Source organism: Alligator mississippiensis, chromosome 6 (genome assembly GCF_030867095.1).
Source record: "Alligator mississippiensis isolate rAllMis1 chromosome 6, rAllMis1, whole genome shotgun sequence".
NCBI classification, from domain to species: domain Eukaryota; kingdom Metazoa; phylum Chordata; order Crocodylia; family Alligatoridae; genus Alligator; species Alligator mississippiensis.
Genome location: NC_081829.1, coordinates 83,665,244 through 83,692,332, shown reverse-complemented (window position 1 = coordinate 83,692,332; position 27,089 = coordinate 83,665,244). Strand labels below are relative to the sequence as shown.

The window sequence follows — 27,089 nt, the reverse complement described above, 5'->3', positions numbered from 1 at the left end:
GGCAGGGGGTGCAGGATGGGGCGCAGCAGCACTGGAAGTGGGGGCTCTGCCCTGCTGCCGCTTTCCTGCCGGGGCAGGGGGGGCGGGGGGAGGGAGCAGGATGCAGGCGCAGCTCACTCCAGGCAAAAGGGGGCAAGCAGCACCAGTGCATAACCCCCACTTCCAGCACTGCTGCGCCAACCCCCCCCCCACCGCAGCTGGCAAGTGGTGGCAGGGCAGAGCCCCTGCTCCCAGCACTGCCATGCCCTCATCCCACATCCCCTGACCGTGGCTGGCAAGTGGTGGGAGGGCAGGGCTCCCAGTGCTGATGTGCCTGCATCGCATGCCTCCACTCCTTGCCCTGACTGGCAAGCAGTGGGAGCAGCTTGTGTGGGAGTGGGGCCTATGCCCTGCTGCCACTTGCCCCCTTCCACCTGTAGCAAGCCATGCCCGCATCCCCCCCCGCCCACCTGAGCTGCATTAGAAGCCACATTTCCACATTTCAGTAATTCCCTGGTTAAAAATAATTTTGTTTTTCTACATTCATCTGCATCACAAAATGAACAATGTATCTGAGAAAGCTGAGAGATTCCTCTCCAATAAGTGGTCAAGATTTCAGCGATGTTTTGCTGATTTATTCCACTTGACGATCTGGCCTGCAATATTTTTCTCAACCAACAGCTAGAGATGTGTTAAATAAATTAAGTAATAATCCCTATGCCAGGTGTTTTAAAATGTGAGAATCTACTTTCAGTTACATATCCCAGTTCTATAGCTCAGTGTTACCAAGTGGGTCAACTAAAATTCTATATATTCCCAAGCAAAAATTAAGTTTGTTTTGCAATGTGTAAATAGAAGCTCATCTAGTAATCGAGGGTTCATGTAGTAGTCTGGAAAATACTGTCTGGATTGTTTTATTGCTTTAAGGAATGACAGCTTAGTCTTGAAGCCAAGACACTAATTCATCAATTAATTTGTAAGAATGTTGTTCATCACCCAGAAACTGGCTTTACTATGCTGGATTTTCTCCAAATTGCATGTATCCTGCACATCATTTAATACTGATGATGGCATGATTATTGACATTACAATATCACTATTGCTTGAGATGTAGAGTGACTCACACTCATTAAGCTGATAACTGACAAAGTTAGCCAGGCAGGAGATAGTAAACAGTGTTGAGTAATGAATTCTTACAGCAAAAATTTCAAAGTCAAATCTAGAGTCAACTGAATTGCTCAAGGGTGTTTATCACTTTAAGCAAAGGATTTCAGCATTTCACAACAGAAGCAAAAACAAATAGACTAAAAGCTACAGCCAGATTTTCAAAGGTGGCTATTGAATTTGAGTCCTTCACTTTTTTGTTGATAAATTTGAGCTTCCATGGTAACTATTATCTATGGAATAGATAGATACGCATTGGCTTTAAAAATAGGAAAATCAGATTAAAAAAAAATAAAGATGTGTCTCACTATGAGAAGTTTGGGACAACACACATAAATCATATATTTGTTTGAACTTTCTCATAAAATTCATGTATGGAAGATAAGGGGATTAATGATGAAATTATCAAGAGTTATTTCAGTGTAGTTCATGTATCAAAATGTCATGTTTACTCCAGCTCGTCTTTGATCTCAGTTGAAAGCTTATGTGACTAGGGAATAAATGATACAGATATCCATAGTTGGTAAAGTCAATAGACTGCCCATTGAAGTTATAGTCTCCTTTTTGGGAAGATGGCTTTCATAACATTTGTGGAATTTGTTATTTCATTGAGGATTTTCTGAAACTTTTACCAAATTTATTCTAAAATCAGTACTACTACTACTACTACTACTACTACTACTGCTGTAGTTTATCTGCTTATATTTGGCAAGTTGGTAGTGACTGAAGGTTTGTTTTAATTTGGAAGGTTGCTATGGAAGATGGAATAATTCAGCATAATTTGTGATTATTTCTAAACTATAAGGTTCAGATAAATATAGATGAAATGTAAGAAGTAGAATCTCCAAAAGTAATGCTCAGATAGTTCTATCTACTTCACCATACAGGAAAAACTGGCAACTTAGAGGCTTGGCTTATTCTTTGTGAACTATTCTTAGGATCTGATCCAACCTACACTGAAGTCAAAAGGAACTGAATAGTGACTGCAGTGACAGATGTATTGTGTTCCTGAAAGATGAACAGATATATAATTACATTTTCTGGTGTGTTAAATCTCTCACTGTACTGACTTAACAAGAATGTAATTTTTAAAACATATACTGGGTGCATCTATACATGTGCTAATGTGCTTTTCCTAATGCACATTACATTTAGTACCTCCAATGTGAGGTACAGGCAGTCCTCGATTTACAATGTTTTGAGTTACAATGTTTCGCACTTACAAGGTTTATAAATTGACACCCCACTTCAACTTTCTAATGTCAGTTCTGACTTCACAACATTTGATCCGATGTGACACCACACCAGCGAACAAGTTGCTGTGTCACCCATCTCCCTGGAAAACATCTGCCCAAACTTCCTTGGACACTTTTTTTAAGAAAGCAGACAAGACTCCAGAAAAACCTACAGCTAAGACTCCTGAGAAGACTCCAGCCAAGAACCCTTCAAAAAGTCCAGCCAAGTCACCTCAAAGAAGTCCTTCCAAATCACTATGATTGTTATTTACAATATAAATACATTAATGTAGCTATATTACTCATCTATAATTGATTGAGTACAAAATTCTGGGGTATCTGGTGAAAATAGGGTATCGGGCCTTGGTTCAGGAACCAATCCACCATCTATAACATTGTTTCTTATGAGAAAATTGGTTCCGAGTTACAACATTTTGACCTAAGACATGGTTTTCAGGAACCAATTGTGTCAGAAGTCCGAGGACTGCCTGTACTAAATAAATGCCCGTTAGGCTGCCCTAATATGCAGTAGTGAAAGCACATACTTTTATAGTGACACTTCATGCACAGTAGCCTATTTTACTGCATATTAGCCTATTTGCATAATTTTTTACATGACACTTTAATGTGCAGTAAAAGAGGATACTGTGCATTAAGGTGCACATGTAGATGCACCCACTGAAACCTAAATCTGTGTGATCTAAAAAATAAAGAACCCCTGGAGTGGGGAACAGATCTAGAATGTAAATCACTCAAGTCTATTCAGGTGAGATTATAGATGTCATTGATCTTTATTAACTGAGCTATTGAACTTTTGTCACATCTAGGATATGAAAATTAATTCCATATTGTATATTTGTACTCACTAAAAATAAGTCTGACTCAGATTTTTTAAAAATATGTAAATGAAGATTTATTCAGAATGCTAAAGTAGTCCATGTCCTGTTGCTGTTGGGATGCTATTGAATTAATTGTATATTGATTAAATTGTGTCCTGCAAAACAGTTACTGGAAATTAAGTGAGATTTAAAAATCATAATTAATTAAAGTAGGAATGTCATATGGCCTCCAGGTTGTATCCAGCTCAGCAGGATACTGGCAGACTACCACAAGTTGAGGGGCATGGCCTGCTGTGCAATTCAGGGCTCTTTGACCCCACTGGCCCTGGCTATTGGCAGTAGGCTGGACTAGCACCTGCCAACCTTGGACATACTGCCATTAGCAGACCCACCCCCTAGACTTCCATTGCCTCCAGATTTGCTGCCATCGCTAGATCCCTCACTGCCACCATGGACCCCTTTCTAGGCCAGACCCCTCCACTGCTGCCTTAGTGGCTATGGCAACTGCCCCCATACCCCCAAGCTGGATCTGGTCTGCAAGGAGTCACACAGTCCAGATCTAGTCCAGGGCACCAGGTAAGTTTGTCAGCCTTGAATTAAAGTATGCATTGCCCAGTATTACTGCACATAGGAAAAGATGGAATTGTTGCTCTTTCCTGTAAGCAACAGAATTTGCACTTGAGAAAATATAGTACAGAAAACAAAAGGAAATGAAATGTTAGTAGGAAGGAGTTGCATGTTTTTAAGTTCTCCCATTAATAATGATCTTAATGACGAGACCATAAAATCCCTACATTAGCAGTAGTAACAACAGGAAATCTGCAAATCTGTCACCTTTCTTTCACTCACATGCTTCTTTAAGTCTTGCCTCTACCTGGATGGCTATAGAGCACTCCCTAGAGACAGCTGATAATGGTTGGTCAAGGGGCAGGTTGACACAGCTGTTTATTATGAAGAATGGTGCATATTCTATATTGTCACCTTCTGCGTGTCTTTCTTTCTCCTGTTCTGGGTCCACATAATCCTATGGGGTAAGCCCTTTTAAGCCCTGACTTTACTTTTCTGTATAGTCACTGGAGTGCTCTGGGTAACACAGCACTACAAGTGCACTAATAATATAAAAATATGAACATCTTCCATGACTGGGAACTTAGATAAAGAGCTATTTCAATGGCTTGCTTTTGTGGTAGGAGAACCATTGTAGCCCAGTAGTCTGGGTGTTTACTGAAGACGTGTAGGCCCTAATCTACACTTCCAGATTATTTCTTTAGAAACAGTGAATCATGCATTGAAACTTTAGAAATAGTGAACATGCTGTGCAGAGCCTTGGATTAGATGACTCTTGAGGTTCCTTCCAACTCCATGCATTGTCTGGGCTTGCATGTATTTTATAGCGTTAGAGCCTTATGCAAAATAGAGCATAGAGGGACACACCTTGATAGTGCTATATAAACTATTCTTTGGCACTAGTATGCAGCTGTATTGTAACATTACTCACACTGAAATTGTGAGATTTTTGCTTGTGGCAGGTAAAACTTCTACATTGCTTGAGACTGGCAGTTTGGGAATGTGAGGTATGGAGCTATGGGCCAATAGCAGAACTCTGGTGCATCTGCTGCTGCAGTTATATGTCTGCAGTAATACCAAAGGTACCAAGACATTCTGTATGGGGTTTTTTTCAATCATAAACCCACCAATTTGTTGTCCCTACTTTGGACTGCTTCTCACTAAACAAGACCTCCTAGGTAAGGATGAAGAAAATGCTGACGGAGTTGTACACAGAGGGTATAAAAACTCAGCACCAAATATCTTCACCCTCCTCCATGATATTATGTCACTACATAGGTGTACTTTATTTCCTGAGATCAGGCCTTTACTTGCCAAAAGAAGGAAAACAGGACTGCTCCTAATAAAATGCACTGATGAGTTAGTATCACTTTTCCACAGATCAATAAAATTCTGAGAAATCACTCAAAGATAATGAATTCAGAAAGAAAAAAATCTGCTATATCAGATCAGGCTGTCAGTCTACCAAATCTGGCAAGTCCTCCAATAAACCTGGCCTATTTTTCAGCTTCATATTTGAGAGGGGATTTTTTCCCCCATAACTGTGATGATCCTCTTAAGCCCTGAAATGTGCTTGCTTCATATAACCATGTATAACTCCAAAAACCATGATTCAAAAATCATCTGAGACATAAACTGCTGCTTCATCTCCATGTACAAAAATTCAGTTACTGTTCAGAAGGCCACAATAAGCCTGCAACCTTTTGGTCAATACAGTCAAGCATCTTGGCACAAGATGTGTATAGTTGTACTAGCATGTATAGCAGGTTAATCCAGAAAGGTGGAAGAAAAAACCACAAGCATTCATATGATACAGTTGAAATACCTTTTTTCTCTTAACTGCTCCCCTGGACTAAGGACAGAAGTTACACATAAACTGGTTTACATGATCAGAAATTGGTTTAAACCTGTAACAGAACAGGAGTTCAGTGCACATAAGCCAGTTTCAAAATGGCTGAAACTGGTTTAAGATAAACCTGGTTGAATGTAGTATCAGACTTAATTGATTTAGGTCAAACCAGTTTATTAAATGTCTGTCCCAGACCCCTTCCCAGTTCAAGCTGAATCAGAGTCCACCAGCACTGAACACGCTTTGCAACACTGGGCTGTATTGTGCTATCTGCTCCAGAGAGCAGGGCTAGCCCTGCCCCTTTGCTCCCTAGCTGGAACAGTGACCAGCAACAGCTGAGTTTCATAGATTTCATAGACATTAGGGCTGGAAGGGACCTCAGAAGATCATTGATTCCAGCCCCCCGCCCAAAGGGCAGGAAGTCAGCTGGGGTGACAAGGGGGTTGGGAGGGCAAGCTCGGCTAGGGATGCAGCCCAATCTGCAAGGGGGGACTGTGCCCCCCAGGCAAACCCCAGCTGGAGTCTGGAGCCAGAGAAGTGAGATTAAACACCCATTCCCCTACTTAAACTTACTGCTGGCTGCAACTGCAGACTCCAAATCCCAGAGACACCTGGAAGCAGGAAGAGGAAATGATGAGCAATCCTGCAGAGTCCTGCAGCTTTAATTCTAGACTACAAATACCAGAGACCTTGGGGCAGCAGGAAGAGGAAGTGAATACAGCCAGAGAGCCATGATCTAGCACCCCTTGGCTTCTGGCCTCAGCCACTGCAGGCATGTGGCTGCATTTCCTGATTCAAAGTTAAATGTCCATTCACTTCTGTTTCAGTTTAATCTGTGCAGTTTAGACTAACCTACAAAGACTGAATCAATTTAGCCTTGAGCTTTTTGACTGTCTGTACCTAACCCTGTTGTTATTTCTTTTCCTTCAGTTTGTGTTTGCATCCTCTACCAATTTACAATAGGATTGGAAGTGATGATATAGGCTAAAAGTAAAAAGACACTTGTGAGTCCAAACTCAGTTATTTGTTTGGACTAAAGAAGCCAGGGAGCATAGACTTGAAGCAATTTTTTTCAGGTTACCTAGTTAATAAGGTCTCAATTAATGTAAGTAGCCATAAATTATGGCATAGTATTTGAAGTTAGTCTATCTTTAGTCTGGTGTTCTATAAGGTGAAAGGGAAGTTTATGAACAACCCTAGAAAAATAAAGGACAAAAATGAAACTGAAGTTGACTTTACCTGACTCCGTTACTGATTCATAAAATCCTCAGACTGCAGGTAGATGTCTCCAGTTCATCTCAGCCACAAAGAAATAGAATTTAATGAACTGAGGTAAAGGGAGAAAATAACTGTGTAGGTAAAAAGCTCCAAAAGGTAGCAACTAAAATGCAGCCTTCAACAGCTCACCAAAACTCGTTAAGCGGCACTTCAACCAAAATAATTGCCTGTCCCTGGTATATATAGTAATAAAGACCAAGGACCCATTTATAGAAGACCAATATTCTGATGTTTTTAAGGACATTGGTAAATTAGAAACCGAATATGAAATTGAGTTGGCAGAACCCAATTATCCAGTTATTCATGCCCCAAGAAAGGTTCCTCTAGCCATCAAAAGGAGACTAAAAGAAGAGCTGAACCAATTGGTGGCACTGAAAATAATTGACAAAGTAGAAGAACCTACTGAATGGATACCTCCTTTGGTAGTTATAGAAAAGAAAGATGGGACACTAAGATTATACTTAGATCCAAAAGAGCTCAGCAAATATGTAAAAAGAGAGCACTTTCCATTGCCCATGAAACAGAATATATTTAGTGAAATGGCTGGTGCTAAATATTTTTCAATTCTGGACACATCCTCGGGATTTTGGCAGATTCCTTCAGATGAAAAAACCTCAAGGCTATGTACTTTTTATACGTCCTTTGGGATACATTGCTTTCGCAGGCTCCCATCTGGCTTCAGATCAGCACTTGAAGTCTTTTACAAGAAAGTGCAGCAAATCTTTGCTGCAGTAGCAGGTGTCAAGGTGCACATTGATGACTTCCTTGCATGGGGTAAAAATAAAGAGGAACATGTTGTGAGGCTACAGAAAGCCCTCAACATGGCAAGGGTGGCAGGGCTGAAACTTAATGGGCAGAAATGCAGATGTAGAGTTAAAGAAATCACCTTCTTGAGGGAATGAATATCAGAAAATGGGGGGCAAATAGGTCCCAAGAGAATAAGAGCAATATCAAACATGCCACCCACACAAGATAAGGAAGGGATACAAAGGTTCCTGGCAATGGTCACCCCTGTAGGCAGGTATATAAAAACCTTGCAGAGCACACCAGCAAACTGAGGGCACTACTAAAAAAGAATACTTAGTGGACATGGGATGCCAACGTGGACAAAGAATTTGCAAAGTTAAAAAAAAAATGTATTGAAACACCTCCAGTCCTCAGGTGTTTTGACAATAAAAGAGAAATCAGATTGTCCACAGCTGCCTCAAAAGAGGGCATTAGGGCAATCCTATTGCAAAAGTATCATGATCACTAGAGCCCAGTGGCATATGCATCCAGACCCCTCACAGAAACAGAATGCATATACTCACAGATGGAAAAGAAGGCTTTAGCTCTGGTACATGGGTGCAAAAAAAAATCATGTTTTTATATAGAGAAGACCGGTTGTGACAGAAACTGACCACAAACTTCTGGTCACCATTGCAAGAAAGGGGCTAGCTAGCAAATATACCTCCCAGACTGCAGATACTTTTTTTCAGTTATAATTATATGATTTGAGATTAGACTATAAGCCAGGCAAAGAACTAATGAGTGCAGATACGTTTTCTAGGGCAGTTGACAACACTGTTAATGATGCTGAAAAGTAGGCCTGTGCGAAGTGGAAACTATTCACTTCAGAATCGGATTCAGTGATTCGAATCACTGTCCCAATTCAATTCAGCCGAATCCAAAGATATTCAGTGCCACATCTTATTTGGCCATAGACTATACAGGCAGGCAGCGCCAGTGGGAGCAGCTGGAGGAGCACCTGGATGAGCCCTGGCTTGAGCCAGCAGCTGCGGAAGAAGCCATGGCTCATCCAGCTGCTCCCCTGGCTGCCCCCCTGCCAGGGTGAGGCAGGCAGTGCTGGCAGCTCTGAGAGAAGCTGCAGGGACTGGTGGGAATGATTAGGAGCTGGGGAATCAAATCAGGAACTGGGGAATGAACCAGGAGCTGGGGAGAAGACACTGTTTGTTCCCTCAGCCCCCAATTATTACCCTCAGATCCCCAATCGTTCCCCCAGCTTCTCCCAGGGCTGCTGGCTCAAGCCATGGCTCATCTGCCTGTGTCCCTGGCTGCCATCCCACTGGGGTGAGGCAGGCAGTGCTGGCAGCCCTGAGAGAAGCTGCAGGGGCTGGGGGGAATGATTGAGGAGCTGGGGAAATGATTGGGGAGCTGGGGGAGTGATCAGAGGCTGGGGAAACAAACAGGGGCTTCCCCCCAGCTCCGGTTCGATCCTGTAGCTTCCCCAGTCATTCACCCCAGCTCTCAATCATTCTCCGCAACTTCTGCTGGGCTGCCAGCACTACCTGCCTTGCCCCAGTATAAAGCAGCGCTCTTGGTAATTGATAGTGATTTTGTTCAATGGTCACAGGATGGTAGTATCTATAGCACTACAACCAGAAATGATTACAAGAATACATGAGGGCCATCTGGGCATTGAAAAATGTAAAAGGAGGGCCAGGGAGGTATTATATTGGCCACTTATGAATAGTCAGATAGAAAATATTGTGCATAAATGTGACATGTGCCAGAAATACCAGCCTAAGAATAAGAAAGAACCAATGTGGATAGACAAGGATATTCAAAAGGCATGGTACAAAGTGGGACATGAACGGTGCATGACCCTGGCAGCTGGGGGGGGCATGGCTGCACCAGTGACAGCAGAAGCGCAGCGGCGGCAGGAGCCCAGTGGCGGTGAGCGGGGAGCTCCCACACATGCCACCAGCACTGTCAGCGATGGCAGGGGGTTGCAAGCACTGACCACAGGTTGGTGATCACCTGCAGGCGCTGCTGGCAGTGTTGGCAGCAGCCAGGGGCGATCAGGGACTGCCCGCAGATGCCACTGGTGGTGCTGGCAGTGGGGTGGTGAATGGCAACTGCCCGCAGGTGCCACCAACTGTCGACAGTGCCTTTTTGCAGGGGATGCACTGCCATGAGCAGGAGGTGCACATGCACCCCCTATGCATCACCCCTGGAGGGGAATTGATTTGTTTACTCTAGCTGGCAAAGATTACCTGTTGGCTTTTGATTATTTTTCTCACTATCCTGAAGTTGCTTTATTGGCCTATATGACTGCACAGCAGATTATACTGAGCCTTAAATCAATTTTTTCCAGACGTGGAATTCCACATAGGTTTATGTCTGACAATGGCCATTAGTTTTCAGGGTACAAATTAAAAAAATTAGCACGGGACTATGGTTTTCAGCATGTTTCATCAAGCCTGAGCTCCCCAAAGTCTAATGGACTTATGGAAAATGGTATTAAGATAATGAAGAGACTATTAAAGAAAGCCAACGATTCAGGTGATGATCCATATTTAGTGATTTTGAATTACAGATTGACTCCTCTAGTACATGACCTGTCATCTGCTGAGATTTTATTTGACAGAAATGAGAACTAGGTTACCCAAACTGACAGTAACAAATCACAGGACTGACACTGACTTGTACAGCTATAAGCTAAAGGCCAGAGCTAAACAAAAATTATACTATGACAAACGGTTACGGGCACTAGAGGCACTGAAGCCCAGGGATGTAGTTCATCTTTATACTGGTGAAAGCTGGAAACAGAAAGCATGGGTTGTGCATAAGGTTGCTCCAGAATCGTACAACATATGGACTCAGGATGGACAGTCTTTTTGACATAACAGGAGACACTTGCAACACATTCCTGAACAAGGGGAGGAGGATAGGAGGAGTGAACAGCTGGAGATGACACACAAGCAGACTCAGGAAAGTTGCTCAAAGATGACACAGGCACTACAAGAACGGACGCCTGTTTCTGCTACTGAGCAGGCTGAAGTAGCACCACGTAGATCAAACAGGCTACACTGAGCACCACAAAGACTTATTGAACAATGTGAACATTACTGTTATAATGTAGTTTCTTTATCACAAAGAAAAAATGGTTTATTAAAGTTGAGTTATAGTTAGAAAGCTAGATGCTTAAAAAGGAGAGATGTGGGAATAGTACACTGTATTTTTAAGAGAGGTTGCTGGAAATTGAAATGAGCGCATGTTGTTTCGGGATCTGGTTGGGAGCAGAGAGTGCTGCTGGTTGTCTGCAAAACACTGATAGATTCTTTTCATGAAGATAATAAACAAGATTTGCTTTTATCACGAAGGTGTACTTCTTGAACAGCACTCATTATAATGGATACCAGGGTAAAGACTAGCAACACCGCACTGAAAAGGGGAAAGTGTGTGAAAATAGGCTTGTGTAAATAGATTTCATTTTACTGGCTTCGGTAAAGCTATGTTGAGATCTGGCCCTAAGAAATTAGTAAATGGCAAGGATCATTTAGAAATGTGTATTGTTACTGACCTGGATTTGGATCACATTAATGGCAAATAAACACACACAGTTCATATATACAAGGACAAGGTTGATGATAAACAAGAGACTCAGACTTCAAGAGCTAATGTGAATACTTTTCTAAATCACACTTATGCCTGGGTATCTATGGAGAAAACCAGTGTGCACATATTTTATCATTGTCATTGCTCCGGGAAGGTGGAGATGACTGAAAGTTGGTATTTTATGAGAGAATGGAATACATCCTGTTTTAACCTTTTGCTTGGTTAACCTTTGCTGTGTGCATGAAGTTCTGTGACTGAATGTCTTATTATTTGGAATAGATGACATTTGAACAAAAAGTCAAGGACGGCCAAGAGCTTTTCCTCATTTCTGGCACATGGGATATATAGTAGTAACATGGAAGGTCTACTTCATAGGGTTTTATATCAGTCAGTTTTAATACAGTGCATAGACTGGGTTAATACAGCAGAATTTAATGTCAAAAGAGGTAACACCATGTGTTCTTGCTCTGGCCAATACAGTTCAAATACCATTTATGTCAAGATGTGACTCTGATGTCCAATCATCATTTTTATTATTCTTCTCTTACTATATAAATAATAGCTATAGGATATGCCCTAGCTTAGGAGTATCACTATTATTATATCTAAAGAAGAGTTAATGGGTTGACATGCAGCCCCTGGGCTCCCACCTGGCCACCAGCCCCTCCTTGCTCCAGAAGCAGCAGCAGTTCTGGTGTTCTGTCTCCCCCCTCCTTCCTCTGGCTTTCACATCTTCACCCAGTCCCAGGGGATGGGACAGAGCAGCTCAGCCTTCAGTACCATATGAACAAGCCAGAGCTCCTGAGTAGTGTGGTGCCATGGGGGAGCCTGCGGGGAGTCACGAGTGAGGCGGGGTGCTGCTACACCTGCCCACGCGTAGTGCAGCAGGGTGGGGAGTGCTCACCCATGTGCGTGTCTGGTATACATCCTGGAGTGCCCTGGGTCCCTCCCAGTGCAGCCCTGACTGGTGCATCATACATGTAGCCCCCAACTGATTAGAAGTTGGACAGCTGCAAACTGGATTATCTTATAATTGTGTGGTAGCAAAACCTGCTTAGACTTGAATGTTTTCTAGCCCCAAAACTGGGAACAACCTCAAAGAACAAATCTGCACGAAGTCAGGTGTGCAGACTGGTAGGCTCCATGGCCAGTAGACATTTTGCAGCACCCAGAATAAATTGGCATAAGGTCACTTGCATTAATCTGAATTTTGCTGTGTGCTGGTACGTGTGTGTAGTAATGAAGGCCAAGAGGAAAGTGTAGAAGGCACTACTTCTGGCTTCCAGTATGAGCAAGGTTTTCACCAGTCTGAGAAACGATCAGGTACATTTAATTTTAGCTAAATGACTTAACTTTCCTAACCACGTAAAAATCTCTGTGTTGTTAGACTGTAGCAACAGAACTGCAAGGGAAGAAAAGTTCAGTTCCAAGGCACAAACTTATTTTTTTCTTGTTCCAGAGGCAGAAGTAGCTCTGCATCTGGGAACTGTTTATTAGTTAACTCTTCATGGGCAGTCTTCTCTGTTCATATTTATGTCATCGGGTGCCTTATTCTATGAACAGTTACCTGGAAACCAATGGAGTATTTGAAGGGTAGAGTACTCCTGTACATGAGAAGAAATATTAGAGCATTGTTACATGTTGCACTGTGTATTATTTCTACAGGGCTGGTGAGCCAGGACAGGTTTCTGTCCCTGCTCTGGGGGGGTGGGAGGTGAGAGATGGTTTGGGGAGCAGGGGGTGGGAACATGAAGCTGGTAGGCAGAGAGCTAATGGGGTTGAGGCGGGTAATGAAATGGAAGGTGGAAAGGAAAGGGAGTAGGGGAGGTGTGGTGAAATGAAGAAAGTCAGCCACTGTAGAGTAAAATAAAAAGTAGTGGGGGGTGCTGGCTATGCTCCTCAAGGTGGCTGGGAGTTAGAAGTGGTGAGGGAAGGCACTTTTGGGGGAGCTATTGCACCTACCATGAGAAGGAAACCTTAGTTTATGGGGACCTGATCCACCTCCCTAGCTTGTTTCCCCCCACTCCTGGAACCATCCAGACCCTACAACTAGCTAGCTGGCATGTGCTTTACAGGCTGTAAATATGGTTGCATCCCCTTGGAGCAGTAAGGTCACAACCCTGGGGGCATGAGGGACAGTTACTTTGGTACCCGAACCACCCCCTGGGCAGTAGAGTTCAGGGGGTGGAAAATGTGTCCACATAGAATAGGAGAATGGGGGAGGGGACATTGCATCCTGGGATGCTGGAGGATTGCAACTTGGGCAGCTCATCTGTGGGGAGTGGCCAAATGTTAATGGAACATAAGATGGATAATATGGATCAGAGATAAGCCTGCCCTGCAGTGGTGAAACCTTAATTTTAATAGATTTCATAGACATTCGGGCTGGAAGGGATGCCAGAGGATCATCGAGTCCAGCCCCCTACCCCAGGGGCAGGAAGTCAGCAGGGATCATAGGATCCCAGCAAGATAAGCATCCAAATGTGTCTTGAAGGCGTTCAAAGTGGGTGCTTGAACCGCCTCTGGCAGCAGTCTATTTCAAACCTTGGGGGCTCAGACAGTAAAGAAGTTCTTCCTTATGTCCAGCCTGAATTGGTCACGGAGGAGTTTGTGACCATTCAATATTGTCATCCCTTGGGGCGCTCTGGTGAACAGACATTCCCCCAGATCCTGAAGAGCACTCCTGATAAACTTACAGGTGGCCACCAGATCACACCAGAGCCTGCGCTTTTCCAGACTGAAGAGTCCAATGGATCTCTGCCTCTCAATGTAAGGTCTGCTTTCCTGACCTCTGATCATGCATGTGGCTCTCCTCTGCACTTTCTCAAGCTTCTCCACATCTTTTTTGAATCATGGAGCCCAAAACTGGACGCAGTACTCCAGCTGCGGCCTCACCAAGGCCGAGTACAATGGGAGAATGACATCCCAGGATTTGTTTGAGAGTGAGGCAGAGAACCCAGACCTGGTTGAAGCCTTCACCTTGCTTCAACCTGATTGGTCTGTTTGCAATCTGGGGGCAGAGCTCCAGAGGGAATAAAAGAGCAGCATGCATGGCACTCGGGAGGCTGAATCGAGGGATGAAGAAGGCAGTGGGTCAAAGAAAAGCTGGCAAGAGCTGGCCAGTGGGGCAGAGCCATTGCCCTGAACAGCTCAAAGATCCCATCACTGGATTGGGGGGGGGGAGTGGCTGTGTCCCCAGTCCTGCCGCAAGGAGCGTGACAAACGGTGCACAGCTCGATGCACAGAGCCAGACCCTGGAAGCACAGGAGAGGGAGCTTTATTGGGAAGCACCCCCACTGGGGCCATGGAGGGCTGGGAGCACTGGGGATCCTTTTCCCTGTGGGATCATCATCACGGGGGTCATATAGAATTTGTCTATAAGTTAATGTTCATATTATATACCTGTATATTATATATAAATGTACATATGTTTATATTTATATTTATCTTTTACTAACTTGTGTGTATAAATAAATTTGTATACAGTTAAGTTCAGACTGTCCTGCCCTGACTCTATCGGGATGGAGGGAAATTGTTCATAGCCTGCAGTTTTGCCCACAGCACTCTTGCCAGCTAACAGTCCCTTCAATTGGAGAAGGCAGTACATACCTGAGTATACCTGGGCTACAGAGATATTTGGATTTTTAATAACAATACACTTAGCTCAGTTATGGCCAATTTCAGTTCTCAAAGTATTTTAAGAAGGGACTAAATATCAGTCCCCATTTTACAGACTTGGAAACTGAAATAGTTAAGTAGAGCAACTTGCCCCACAGTCACCTAGAGGCTAGTGTCAAACCTGGGAATGGAATCTGGAATACCTGAGTCTTATTCCACCACTGAGTAAGAAACTATTTCATTTGCATAAAGAAGTTACATTTCACTGCTTTTGTTCCTGTCTACTAGACCTGGCCAGGAATAACTCAATAATTTTTCTGCCTTCAGAAAATAAGGATTCATCAAAACCAGGACTTTCCATAGAAAATGACTCGTTTTGACAACACAATTTCTGATCAGAATTGGAGACATAGGGCACCTAGGATGAGAGACCGAGGTCAAGCCTCTGGTTCTAAGTAGGCAAGTCTTGGGCCTGAGTCTCCTGTATTCTGAGTGACCCATTCTTCACAGAGCAGAATTCTTTTTTTCTAGCCAGCCCTCGTTAACATCAAGCAAACAACTTCAACTTGTGCCTTGGACTGTCCAAATTATAGAACAAAACTGGATGAATTTTTAAGGGATTTTTTTTTTTTTTTTTTACCAGATGGTCAGCTCTGAAGGAATTTGTATGTGTCTATTTTTCTATATCTATAGAAATATATTTATTACATATACCGGAGGAAGTAAAACTAAACACTAGGAATGTGATGTAGCAACATTATTGTGAGGTGGCAACATTATTCATAATGCATCAGGATACTATCTCCCAATAGTTTGTTCACTGCAGGTCACCTTTCCTTTATCATCTACTAGCCAACTGCCCATCAAGAATGATGAGGGAAGTGAAAAGGAGGAGGCTGAGACGGAGTACCGCCACCTAATGTCCCAGGCTGCCACTGTTCTGCCTCTTGCAGGGAAAGGTGCTGGCCTTGGCTCCCCCACCCTCTGTCCGGTCCTTGGCATGGTTCAGAATCATGACAGCACTCCCCCACAGTTGGAGCACTCTGATTGGCTGTTTCCATCAGCCTATCAGAGTGTGAATAAACTATGACAGCCAGACAGACTTAGGCTTTTATAATATTAGAATGCTATCATCAGCTACACCACATTAAAATAGCCCCATCATCATCTCTGGTATCCAATTATCCTCCCCTCCGACAAAAGTTAAGGGAATAGGGAAATTGTTTCCTTGCCAGATACTTCTATCCAGATATGAGGACCCCCATCCTTATGCCCTACCTTCTTTAGGAGATGCTTTCACTTACACCATTTCACTTCCCTGTCCTCCTCTTCACTCTCCACTGGCAACAGCCAATGGTGATATCAATTCTGATTTTCTTCAATTCTTGCTTATTATTTAATCTACAAAATATTCTAATGCAGGCAACCCCCAGAAATGGTGCCAGAGCATGGTACATGAAGGCATTTTGCTTGACAAGTGCACCTCAGGATGGACAGTGGGGATAGGGCCAGGGCTGCACTTCCACAACAAGGAGAGGGCACCCCATGGCTCCCCTGCTGTCTGTCCCTGGCATGGCAACATCTTACAAGTGGAGGTTGCAGGTGTTTTTGGCATTCTGCCCAAAAATGTTGCCGACCCCTGTTCTAATGACAAATTATTAGCTCGTCTAGGTTGCTCTATGGAACCTAGACCAATCTGTATACGGTATTAATTATGGAACATGCAAATCTCAAAAACGATGTCTTCAGAGACTCTATGCCATATCAAGATTTTGGTTTGCAGCTAGAAGGCTTGAGAAGTTTAGCAGAAACACCTGTCTACCCTTGTTAATCAACATTTCCAAACTGCTTCCCAGGTTTCCCCGTGCATGAAAAGCTGCAGCTGTCCTCTGCTTAGTTGCTAAAATCCCAGGTTCATTTTGACCAGTTCCTTGCTGCAAGTAGACATTTGTGATACAAAAGTCCATGGAATATTGAAACAGGGTGCAGTAACTAAAATATAATATCAAAATACAAGACAGAGCAACTGTATCAGAGGCTGAATTATTCATTTGCATCTTCAGCTTATAGACAACTTCTGTCCTTTATACTAAATGAAGCTGCCTTAGATTTTGAACCAGCATGCTGCAGAATCCAGAGATTTTGCCAACACATTTGAGTCCATCGTGAAGTGGAATAATAATCCTTGACCATAGGCCACTTCACCAATGCAGGATAACACACTCCATGCTCTAATAATGTGCCCATCTGACTAATGCAGAATTATGTGTAGACCTTTCTGTTTCCTTGTGTCTTTGCTGTCAGCAGCTTTACTGCTTTTTAATGCTATTTGCAGAACAAGCCTGCACTGGAATCGCCTCCCGTGGATGACAGTAAGACTGACTATTGTGCAAAGGTTGATAATTATTTTATACTCTTTATTCCATAACCTTTTGTCTATTTTTATGTGCTAGACTTTTTGTTGATTAAAAGAAGCAAATTAAATACAGCAGGCACATTGTTTTTCCACTGTAAATTTTCTACTTGCACTTTATTTTCCTCAGTTTTGGTGAACACCTTTTCCAGGAATTATAAGAACATATCAAGTAAGGCAAGAACTGTAATAGCAATCATAATGGTTTTAACAGAGCTGTTCTTGAAAGTGTACATTGCAGTCTCGCTACCATGAATACAAGAGGTGCTGTGTTTATTCTCAGAAGTTTGAAAGGAGACTGATTAAAAATGAAGGACTGCCCCCTAGCTGGTATAAATCAATTCAATATCTTTGAAGCCCCTGGGAGCTGCATTGGTTAACACCACCTGAAGATCTGGCCCATCTCCCTCCACTTTGTTCTCTCCCTAGTTCACCTAGATCATTCCTGAAAATCAATCCTACACAGCTGTTCAGTTTTATTACTTAAAAGTCAATAAAGCACAAACCCTCCTCCCATAGCATACTAAGGCCTGAAAAAGCAGCAGCATTATATTATTGGGGACATGGCAGGCCAGAGGAACAGGACACTGCATCCCTTACACGCTGTGGCCTACAGTCGCTCTGTGTGTATAGGAATAGAAGAGAGACTGGTAGTCAGGCCAGGGAAAAGACAAGGGTGAGTTCACTGTGTCTACAAACTATACAGGTTCAACAGTCAACCCTCCTATCTCTGTAGCCACTAATAATTCAGTGTTTAACAACCTCACTCTAAGTTGAGAAGGGATATTCCATTCCACATCCCTGCAGTGCTCCCCCAGCTAATGCCCTTGCAGTTGGATTTAGTTCACAGAACAAAAATGTGGCCTTAAAATTTAGAGGTTTAGAAACATCCTAAAGGGAAAGTTTTGGAATTATTAGATATTCTTCAACACAAGTATGCTTGTCCACAGAGCTGGGCAACATCATTTTGATAAATATTAAATTTACCAAAATAGGGCTTTTTAAGGCAAAGACAAAATTATTTGTGAATTTGGTTCAAATTTAGCAAATGGTTTTAAGCAAAACAATGTTTGAAAACACCATTTTTCATTTAATAATTGACCATAAAAAAAAAGAAAAAGAAAAAAAGTGTTTCAAAAGTAACTTCAAAATCAAATATTTCATTTTAGGTCAAAAGAAAGATTTTTGGTTGGACTGAAAACAGTCAGTTTGATTCCTTTTGTTTTACACCCCCTGAACAATTCTGTTTTGGCTCAACTTGAACTCAAATTTGTTTCTAATTATTTAAATGAGCAAACAAGTTTTAAAAATATTCACCAGCTCTACTCATATGGGCTCCTTGAACAGAAAAACTGTATGTAAAGTTTGTCTATGTAAGTGTTACTATTACTATAATCATCTTTGATTTAAGCAGAGCTCAAAAATGCCATGCGTTATGCTGGAGGCAGCAGTCTATCTCCGCTGGCGCCGCTGCCTAGCTCTTTGCCTGAGCCGCCGGATTGGTAGACTAATAGGTTGCTTTCCAAATTTCCTCATGATTTCCTTAATCCGTGTTAGGTTGGTTTTGCTGATTGTAAAGTCGCATTGAGTAGCTCCCATTTCATAACCTACTTCACAGTTCTTGGTGGAAGAGGTGTAGCCTTCGGCTCTTACAGTCACGACATATTCTCCTGGGTTCAGGAGACGCCAGTAATCCCCATCACTTGCTGTTGAAAAGCCAAAAAAAAAGATGATTTTCAAGACAGTGATCTTTTGACAAAACTATCCATGCTTATCTACTACAACATCTTGTATAATCTTGACTAGAAGGTTGTATGTGCGGAGCTAAAACCTCTATCTAGCTGAATTCCACTTCGCTATGCTTGATTTAGGACAGGGGCTGCCAATCAGGGGTACGCGTACCCCTAGGGGTACTTGAAAAGTTTCTAGGGGGTATGTGCATGTGGGCAGGGACATAGAGCCACCACCCTGTGCCGCCGCCTTACAGGAACAGGGCCAGGGGGGCAGCCCTCTGCGAGCCACACATGTACCCCTCTGTGGGCTGCACAGGCACTGGCTGGCCGACCAGGGGGCGTTCACATGCAGCTGCCCCCACCACCATCCACTACCCTGCACCACCTTCCCACTGCACGTGTGGCTCCATGGGCTGCTGACCGGTGGCCAGTAATTGGTTGGGTGCCAGACCCATCAGCAGCCCACAGAGCTGCACGTGTGACTGGCCATAGAAAAGCAACATGCAATGGTGGCACGGGGTAGTGGTGGCAGTGGCCACATGCAGGCCCCTCTTTCCCCCCCCACCGCCCCCACTCTACATCCGGCCACCACCATGAGAAGGGGTACACTTCTTTAAAAAGGTTGAAAGCCCCTGATCTAGGATGCCAAATGTGGCTGTATACCTATTTCCCAGCATTCCTGGATTCAATTTTTGGGTAAGCTGACCCCTTGGTTGACTCCTCCACACACTAGCTGTGTTCTGTCTTTCAGCCTTCTCCCCCACACTGGGAGCAGTAAGAAGGGATATATATGCGGCTAGACAGTCTGATTTCATGATAATGAAGGAGTCCCCTGATTCAAACTAGTTTTGGTAGCTTTCCAGCTACTTTGCACCAGCAGCACAACACAAGGGAATAGAGGGAGCCAGGGGCACATGACAAATCTACCACTTGACTGACAATGTCCTACTTCTCAAGAAAAAGACATTTTAACCAATGTTAATGTTTTGATTTCAGAACCTATTTAAAACAGGAAAATAAATTAAAATACACTCAATTCCAAGTTAGATCACAATTTGGAGAGGTAATGTAGACCTGGCTGCTTCTGTCTGTGGCAATACAGACCTCAATCTGGAAGTATAAATATTTCCATATGCTAAGAAATGAAAAAAAAATCATGAAAAGCCATTACAACTTCTGTTTCTCAACAGAAACTTCTGTAACTATAAGGAAAAAATAATATTACTTTCCAAATAGAATTCCCTGGACAAGTACCCACCAGAGTGAGAAAGATTTGGAATAAACTGTTTCCCAAGCACCAGATTATCTTTGATTTAGATATTGTGACATCTTGTTAAATTAAAACAACCGAATAATAATAATGTGGCTTGCCACATAGGCTACTCAAGGGTCCTTTCACTGTTGCCATCAACATGTGGTGATTATAGTATAGTTGTGAGAACATCAGTTCATTGATAGGGGGCAATTTCATACAGAATCAAAGCTATGTGACACTGGTCGGGCCACAGTTGGAGTACTGCATCCGGTTCTGGGCACCGTACTTCAGGAGGGATGTGGCCAATATGGAAAGGGTCCAAAGGAGGGCCACCCGCATGATCAGGGGGCAGTAGAGCAGGCCCTATGAGGAGAGGCTGAGGGACCTAAACCTGTTCAGCCTCCAAAAGAGAAGGCTGAGAGGGGATCTAGTGGCAGTCTACAAGCTAGTCAAGGGGGACCAGCAGGCATTAGGAGAGTCCCTGTTCCCCCGAGCACTCCTGGGAGTTACAAGAAACAACAGACACAAGCTAGCGGAGGGTAGTTTCAGGCTAGACATTAGGAGGCGCTATTTCACTGTCAGGGCAGCTAGGACCTGGAACCAACTTCCAAAAGAAGTGGTGCTGGCTCCTATCCTGGGGGTCTTTAAAAAAAGGCTGGACGAACATCTGGCCGGGGTCGCTTGACCCCAGTACTCTTTCCTGCCATGGCAGGGGGTCGGACTAGATGATCTCCTCAGGTCCCTTCCAACCCTACCAACTATGAAACTATGATTCAAGGTATGGGCAGTATTTAACCACATGGCTACCTTCTACACATGTGACTAGTGTCATTGTAACCAATTCCATTTCCCATATGCGTAAAGCAATTCCAATACCTCACTGAATTGGGACCTAAATGTTTTTGTTATACCTGAGAGGTGGATAGATTTGCATAAAGGCAGAGCAAAATCTTGACTTGGCTTGACCTACTTCTGGGGCCCCTGTCATCAGCACCCTAAAAAATGAAATCTTTAAATTTTCAGTGATCCACAAGCAAATGATTGTCCAGGAAAATTGTCCCTGCTGGCCCCTATACCTACACTCCTGCCTTAGAGATGATATCACAGGTAAATGTTTATCATGTCAGTTTACACATAATTAAGACAATGTTTAGTATTTTAGAGTGATAGTATTTTAACAAGCAAATATCATAGAAATCATATTCTTAAGAATGGAAGGGGATGAGGATGGAATACTGTAAAATCTACTAATATCGTTTTATACCTTACCCTGGAAAAAAACTGCTGAATTGCAAACATGCATTTTTAAGGAGTCTTAGTTTGTAATATTTTATATATAACTTCAGCACAACATCTCCCATATGTAAAGTTATTCTAACACCAATGACAAATCACATTATAATTACTGGGTGAGTTTTGCTAAAGTAAAAGAAAATTTGAATGAAAAGGGTGCATTTTAAAGATGATGAGATTGGCTGTGCTGATGCCAGACTACATACTTTGACTCTTAGATCTCTGTAGTTAAAATGTGTTTGGAGTCTGAATAAGAAATGTTTCATGCTTAAAAATAGCAGATTACCAAAAAGGAGCACTAATACCCTGATGATAATACCCTAATGATAATACCCTGGTGTTACAATCTCTGACGGTGCATCTACATGAGACACTAACTGCACAGTAGCCTAATAATACTGTGCAGTAGCACGTCACAGCACAAACAGGGCTAATATGCTACTGCACAGTATTATTAGGCTACCGCACAGTAGCATCACTAAAATGGTGTTTGCCGGCATTACTGCACAGTAACTTTGGTTATTGCAAATTTATTTTGTACTTGATTATACAAGTACTAAATTTAAATGTGCAGTAACCACTATGCATTAATGAACATGTAGATGGGCACTGTGTGCAAGTGTAAAGGGATGTATAACTGGCACCCCTAATCAGGTTTTTTCATAAATACCCAAAACTGTACATAGTTTTCTGCTGCCTAATTTGACATGGCTTAGAAAGCATGGCCTCCATGATCTTCATTGCTATGTGGTAACCACATGGTGCAGGGGTGGCTCGTTGGACAGGATGAGCTCACCTACAGGCTCATGGTCACTGTCAATGGGGCCAATCTGGTCAAGGTGGTCCATGATACCAACTTTGTTGGCATCCACTGTGCAGCACATAAGTTCTACCTTATAGTCAGAGACACCTTGGTGGGAGACAGGGCACTGTCACAACCAGCCAGCTCATTTCAAAATGCAGGAAGGTAGCAGGCTACTTCTACTGGAGCATCAAGCAGGACAAGATGCTGCATGACAAACAGGCAGAGCTGAGCATCCCACAGTACAAAATCATGCAGGGTGTGGAGACTCTATGGAACTGTACGTGATGCTTGAAAGGTTGGTGGAACAACAGAAGGCCATCCATGAGATGGCCTTGCCTGGGGAGATTGGGATCAGCAGCCTCCTGAACAGAGCTGAGTGGGGTACCATCTCCCAGATCTTGGTGGTCCTCAAGCTTGAAGCCACCAAGACCCTTAGTGCTGGCCAGGTGATCCCCATAGTGAGGGAGCTTCAGAACCAAATGGAAAAGTTCCAGGGGATCAGTGTTTCTGGCTGAGGCAAGCTGCTGTCACCAGAGGAGCAGGCACTGGTGAAGTGGCTGAAGGAGGGCATCAAGAAATGGCTGGACCCATTGCAGTCCTGTACGGTCCATGTGCTGGTGGCCATGTGCAACCCAAGGGTGAAGGGGAGCATGTGCACCAGCAAAACCCTAGATCATTGGACAGAGGTGCTGGTGAACAGGGTCAGGAAGGCAGAAGAGTAGAGGTAGAGGGACATGGAAGAGGGAGATCTGCTGTCCCATGCCAGAGCTCCGTCCAGCAGCCAGTCTCCTCCACAACAGGTGCTGCCAATGTAAGCCAAGGGCATGGCTTTCATGTTGGGGCCCAGAGGCACCAGACCCCAACATCGGGCAGGTAGCGCTGAGGCCTCAGTGGCTACCCATCTCACTGAGGACATGAAGCCAGTATGCTGTGACCCCTTGGCCTATTGGGCAAGCTGCTGCCAGATGTGGTAGGATCTGGCCATGGTTGCCCAGGAACACCTGTCCTTCACCGACCAGTGTTCTGAGCGAGAAGGTGTTCAGCATTGCTGGGGATGTAGTGACACCCTACCACACCTCCTTGGATCCTGCTTTGGTAGAGCAGCTGGTGCTCCTCAAGGTGAACCTCCCACTGCTGGGGTTCCTCAAACTCCACCTGCAGATGGAGTGAGTGCTACCCTCCTCTCTCCATCTACACCTATTTTCTTTTAATTTTTTTTTTTAAACATTTAATATCCCGCTCTCAGAACTGGAAGTGGCACTCTGCATCACCAGCCAGCAGGGGAAGAACTGGCTGGCTGAGCTCCTGTGCCAGGAAGAACTTGGAGATATGGGCTGGGGCTATGGGGAAGGAGGCCCCAAGTCCTGGGCATGACCTAGAACTGCACCCTTCCAGGTTGGGAGGCCTGGTGGGACTGCCGGTGGCATGGCAGCCCCCAAGAAATGCCAAGCCCACAAACTTCCCTGTTGAAAGGCAAGGGAGGCATCTGAAAACCGCCAGCCACCACACGCACATACAGTCCCAGCTAGGGAAAGCCCAGACCTATAAGATCTTTGAGAGGCCTGAGGCTTGCTGGTTGCAGTGGAGTTATGAGGCTCCAGGTAAGCTTAGCTGCCTGGGATGCCATCTGTGAGGCATGGGCCTCAGTGCAGGGAAGGTATGGAGCTGCAGAGCAGATGTCACCCCTAGACATCAGGGACCTAAATGGGTAGCCTCCTGCCTAGGTAACTTCTAAATTGGTTTTCCATCAAGGCCTGGCAGGAAAAAGAAGGGTAGGTGGTTGGCCCAGAAACAGGTGAGCGGGCCAAGATCTTACCAGCACTGGGAAGGTCCCCTGTTACAGGCTAACATCCCTGCTCTATTCATCCCACTCTCCCTTAACACACACAATGCAGACAGGGTTCTTTGGGTCAATATTATATATTTTAGTAGACCAACTTAATAGTCTACTAAATAGTTGCAGAAATATATCTTAGCAAGCTTTCAGGTTGAAAAACCCTTCATCAGGCTGAGGAAGCATCTGCAGTTAGTGTGTGTGCTCTTCCTGGATGGAAGGAATAGTAAAGAAACCAGAGGCTGGCATGCAGGCAAGAAAGCCAGTCTGCAGAAATGTAAATGGAGGCATCAAGGGGTGAGAGACAGGCTGGAGGAGTGGGGGGAGGAGGATGTAGCAGGTAAAAGTAGAGAGGTACCTGGAGAGTCAGATGTCAGGCAGTTTATAGTGTGTCATAAATCCAGTGTCTATATTGAATCCATGAATTTCTGTATCTAGAAGGTTGATGAAGTGAAGTTCATAGGGCCATCTGTGAGAAGTGTTTTGTAAATTCCCTTTGAGGATCAGGACTGAGAAATTTGTCTCCACAGGTAGTTGGATATTCTTGTCTGTATTAGATTTCCAGTGTCAATTCATTCCAATCCGCAGTTGCTTTTGGGTGTCTCCTGTGTATTTTCCATCAGGGCACTTGGTGCACTGGATGAGATATATAACATTTCTGGAGATGCAGATATAAGATCCAGGAATGGTGATGGTTCTGTTGTGGGGTGTAGTTCTTCCATCCAGGAAGAGCACACACCAACTGCAGATGCTTCCTTAGCCTGAGGAAGGGTTTTTAAACCCAAAAGCTTGCTAAGATATATTTCTCCAACTACTCAGTTGGTTTAATAAAAGATATCAGACTGACCCAAAGAACCTTGTCTGCCTATATCCTTAGACCAACATGGCTACAACCTACACACACCTCGTAACACATACAAGCGTCACAAGTTTGGCACCTATCTCTGACAAATGAAAAAACAGGTGTCCAAATGTGCGTGCTCATCCAATTTATGAACTTATTTCCCAGGGTCATCTTAGAGAACATATTTCACATGTAGTCATAATGCTATGTTATTATTCTAACTAAATCAATAGTTGCATCTGCATCAAAAGAAAATGTGACCATCTCTTCAAGCTCTCTCTCACAAAATCAATAATTTCAATTAGCTTATTTGTGCTATCAGCAGAGTATCACCAATTTCTGTTTCCCACTAGATACTTTCTCCTGAAGGTAAAAAGCTAACAAAAGTACTATCTATACTAATGAAGGAAAAAGGGACATTTCTGAAACAAGCAAATGTTAATAGAAAGACATTATTGTACTGTAGACACAATTCTGGTCTACATAACAGAGTACTTGTCTGCTCTTACATGACAGAAATAGCAGATAATTTAAATAGTTAATGGCAAAAATTAGGTAGATTATGAAGGTTGCTTACGTTATTTTCACATTTACACAAAGTTTGAATCAATGCAAGTCCCTTGTTTCAGTGGAGATACCCTGTTCTGAATAGATATAAATTAGAGACAAATGCATTTCCATAGTGATATTTTAGCCTTTTCCTCTTCAATTTTATGCGTCTTTTCTAGCTTAGTAGCTATACCATAAAATTTCCAATTTCAAAGACTAATGACCAACACACCTTTATCTATGTGATGTAAAGCAAGATAGAACTTTTATGTCCCCATCTATAAAGCGAATCCTCTAAAGAGTATCAATTTTTACATTTCACATTAAATGAAAAAGAATAAAACTTTCTGTTTTTATTATTAATAATTACAGATGAACCTGAGCCACAAAGTTAATCTAGAACTGGGTCTGAAAATCTAAAAAATTTCATGAATATTCACAAGATGGATTCTGAGGTCTTTTGTAGTCCCTTCATTTTCCATTCAATGTGGACTTTTTTCCACATGCATGCACATTTGCAATTTCCCTAAATCATCCATTTTTCATTTGTGAGGCATCCAATGTAACCCAGTATAGTGAAAGACAGGATTAATCATCCATTGCATTTATTCAGTTCCCACCAGAGTAATTCAGTAATTCAGTTACAAAAGAAATACAACCTACAGTTTATGGCAGCATTCCAGGATATTGAAAAAACAGCTGATTATATTCATTCCCACTTTCATTTCCCAGTGGCCCCATTTATGGAATATTTAAGAAAGAGTTATAATTGCCTTATTAAACATCTGCAATTCAATGTTTTCTCTCAAAACAGAGATACAGTAAAATAGAAATAAAACTAATCATAAATAAGCTACATTTTCTGAAATTTATTAATGAGTTATATATCAGTACAAGTAGTAGCTATCTGAAACTCAGAACTCACTGTAACTACAGGGCTAGGGACTTAAGTTACACATAAACCGGTTTAAGTGATCAGAAACTGGTTTAAACCTGTAACAGGACAGAAGCTCAATGCACATTAACCAGTTTCAAAATGGCTGAAACTGGTTTAAGAGAAAGCTGGTTGAAGGCAGTATCAGACTTAATTGATTTGGGTCAAACCGATTTGTGAAACTTCTGTCCCAGAACCCTTCCTGGTTCAAGTTAAATCAGAGTCCCCCAGCATCCCAACATGTTTTGCAGCCCTGGCTGTGCTGTGCTGTCTGCTTCAGAGAACAGGGATGGCCCCACCCCTCTACACCCTAGCTAGAGCAGTGAGGGCTGGCTGACAAGGAGGGCCAGGGGGAACAAGCCTGGCTGGGATGTAACCCGGTCTACAAGGGGGTGGGGGGAGGAACTGCCCCCCCCCCCAGCAAACCCCAGCTGGGGTCTGGGGCCAGGGAGGGGGGTTAAACACCCCTTCCCCTACTCAAACTTACTGCTGGCTGCAACTGTGGATTATAAATCCCAGAGGCACCTGGAAGCAAGAAGAGGAAGTGAAGGACAACCCT

The 27,089-nt window shown here is 43.3% G+C and overlaps 1 protein-coding gene across 1 annotated transcript in view; it reads right to left on the bottom strand.

Annotated features, from left to right (window-relative positions):
• Positions 1–17,367: 17,367 nt before the first annotated feature.
• CPXM2 (carboxypeptidase X, M14 family member 2) overlaps positions 17,368–27,089 on the bottom strand; it is a 157,472-nt gene continuing 147,750 nt past the window's right edge. Inside the window, exon 14 of the mRNA XM_014600948.3 lies at positions 17,368–18,989. Coding sequence (XP_014456434.1) covers positions 18,736–18,989 — 254 coding nt within the window. The 3' untranslated portion in view covers positions 17,368–18,735. The remainder of the gene's footprint in view (positions 18,990–27,089) is intronic.